Raw genomic sequence first — 1,167 nt, 5'->3', positions numbered from 1 at the left:
TATACACACGCACATATATATATATATATGCATATACACACGCACATATATATATATATATATGCATATACACACGCACATACACATACATACACACGCACATACATATACACACATACACATACAGACATACACACACACACACACACACACACATATACACATATGACGCGGCTAAATTTCGAGCACTTCGTTTTCCTGCTGGAAGAATGCCTGCACCTCGATGCGCGCTGGCTGGAAGAACACACATGTACGCCACGCCGCACTCAGCTGACTTTCGGCCCTTCTCAGCTGATGTTTACATGTTGTGATGGACTTCCGCAGTCCTACCACATTCTCTTACTCCTCGCCTAACTCTGTTCACTCTATGCTGACAACCTTTATCTATCTTTCTCTCATCACTTCCCACCATTTCCTTGCCAGTTTGTTCCAGCAAAAATTCATAGAGTTATCGTCTTTATTTGGATTCGTACAATCAATCAGTATGAGACATTACTCACTGTATCTTGTAAGATAGGTCAAGGGTCAAGTAGGGGTATGTATACCGTTAGTTTGTATAAGCAGAGGAAGGAAGTGTTGCAATTACTTGACACACAATTCTCTTGGCAGCAAGTAATCAGCATTAATTTAAGGCTAAACATGGTGGTAAGTGTAATTTTAAGGCTAAACATGGTGGTAAGGTAAGTGTAAGTGTAATTACTATATGGTCAGCAGCTAACTAAGGATGCCTCCAGAACACTGTGTCCCTCCACTAAAGCCCAGATAAATAAGCGGAAAAGCTTATTTTCAGCAAGCAGTATAACTCTAATTACTGCCTTCTACAAACAAAAATATTAACAACTACTGCTGGATACAACATTATCTACCTTAAAATACAATTTTAAGGTCCGAGTCGGAGTTGATGACAATTATTCAGGTATGATTGTTATCAACTCATCAGCTGCAATTTTGATGGGGTCGCGTCGCGCATTTCACATCGACACCCGCAACGCATCGGTTTGCAACTGACGGCGATAACAGCGTCGAATTTTGAAATTAATAAAGTTTCTTGGCAAATAATCAAAAAATGTAACACATGTATATATATATATATATATATATATATATATATATATATATATATATATATATATATATATATATATATATATATATATATATATATAT

The 1,167-nt window shown here is 36.8% G+C and overlaps 1 protein-coding gene across 1 annotated transcript; it reads left to right on the top strand.

The window, feature by feature from the left end:
* Positions 1-165: 165 nt before the first annotated feature.
* LOAG_15852 (hypothetical protein) lies at positions 166-323 on the top strand (the record flags this gene model as incomplete). Its single annotated transcript, XM_003151340.2, has 1 exon — positions 166-323. A coding segment is annotated over one exon (156 nt), but the record flags the coding sequence as incomplete, so codon positions are not given.
* Between the last annotated feature and the right edge of the window lie 844 nt (positions 324-1,167).

This window comes from Loa loa, assembly GCF_000183805.2.
Source record: "Loa loa unplaced genomic scaffold supercont3.598, whole genome shotgun sequence".
In the NCBI taxonomy this organism is placed as follows: domain Eukaryota; kingdom Metazoa; phylum Nematoda; class Chromadorea; order Rhabditida; family Onchocercidae; genus Loa; species Loa loa.
This window is presented reverse-complemented; position numbering and strand designations above follow the sequence as displayed.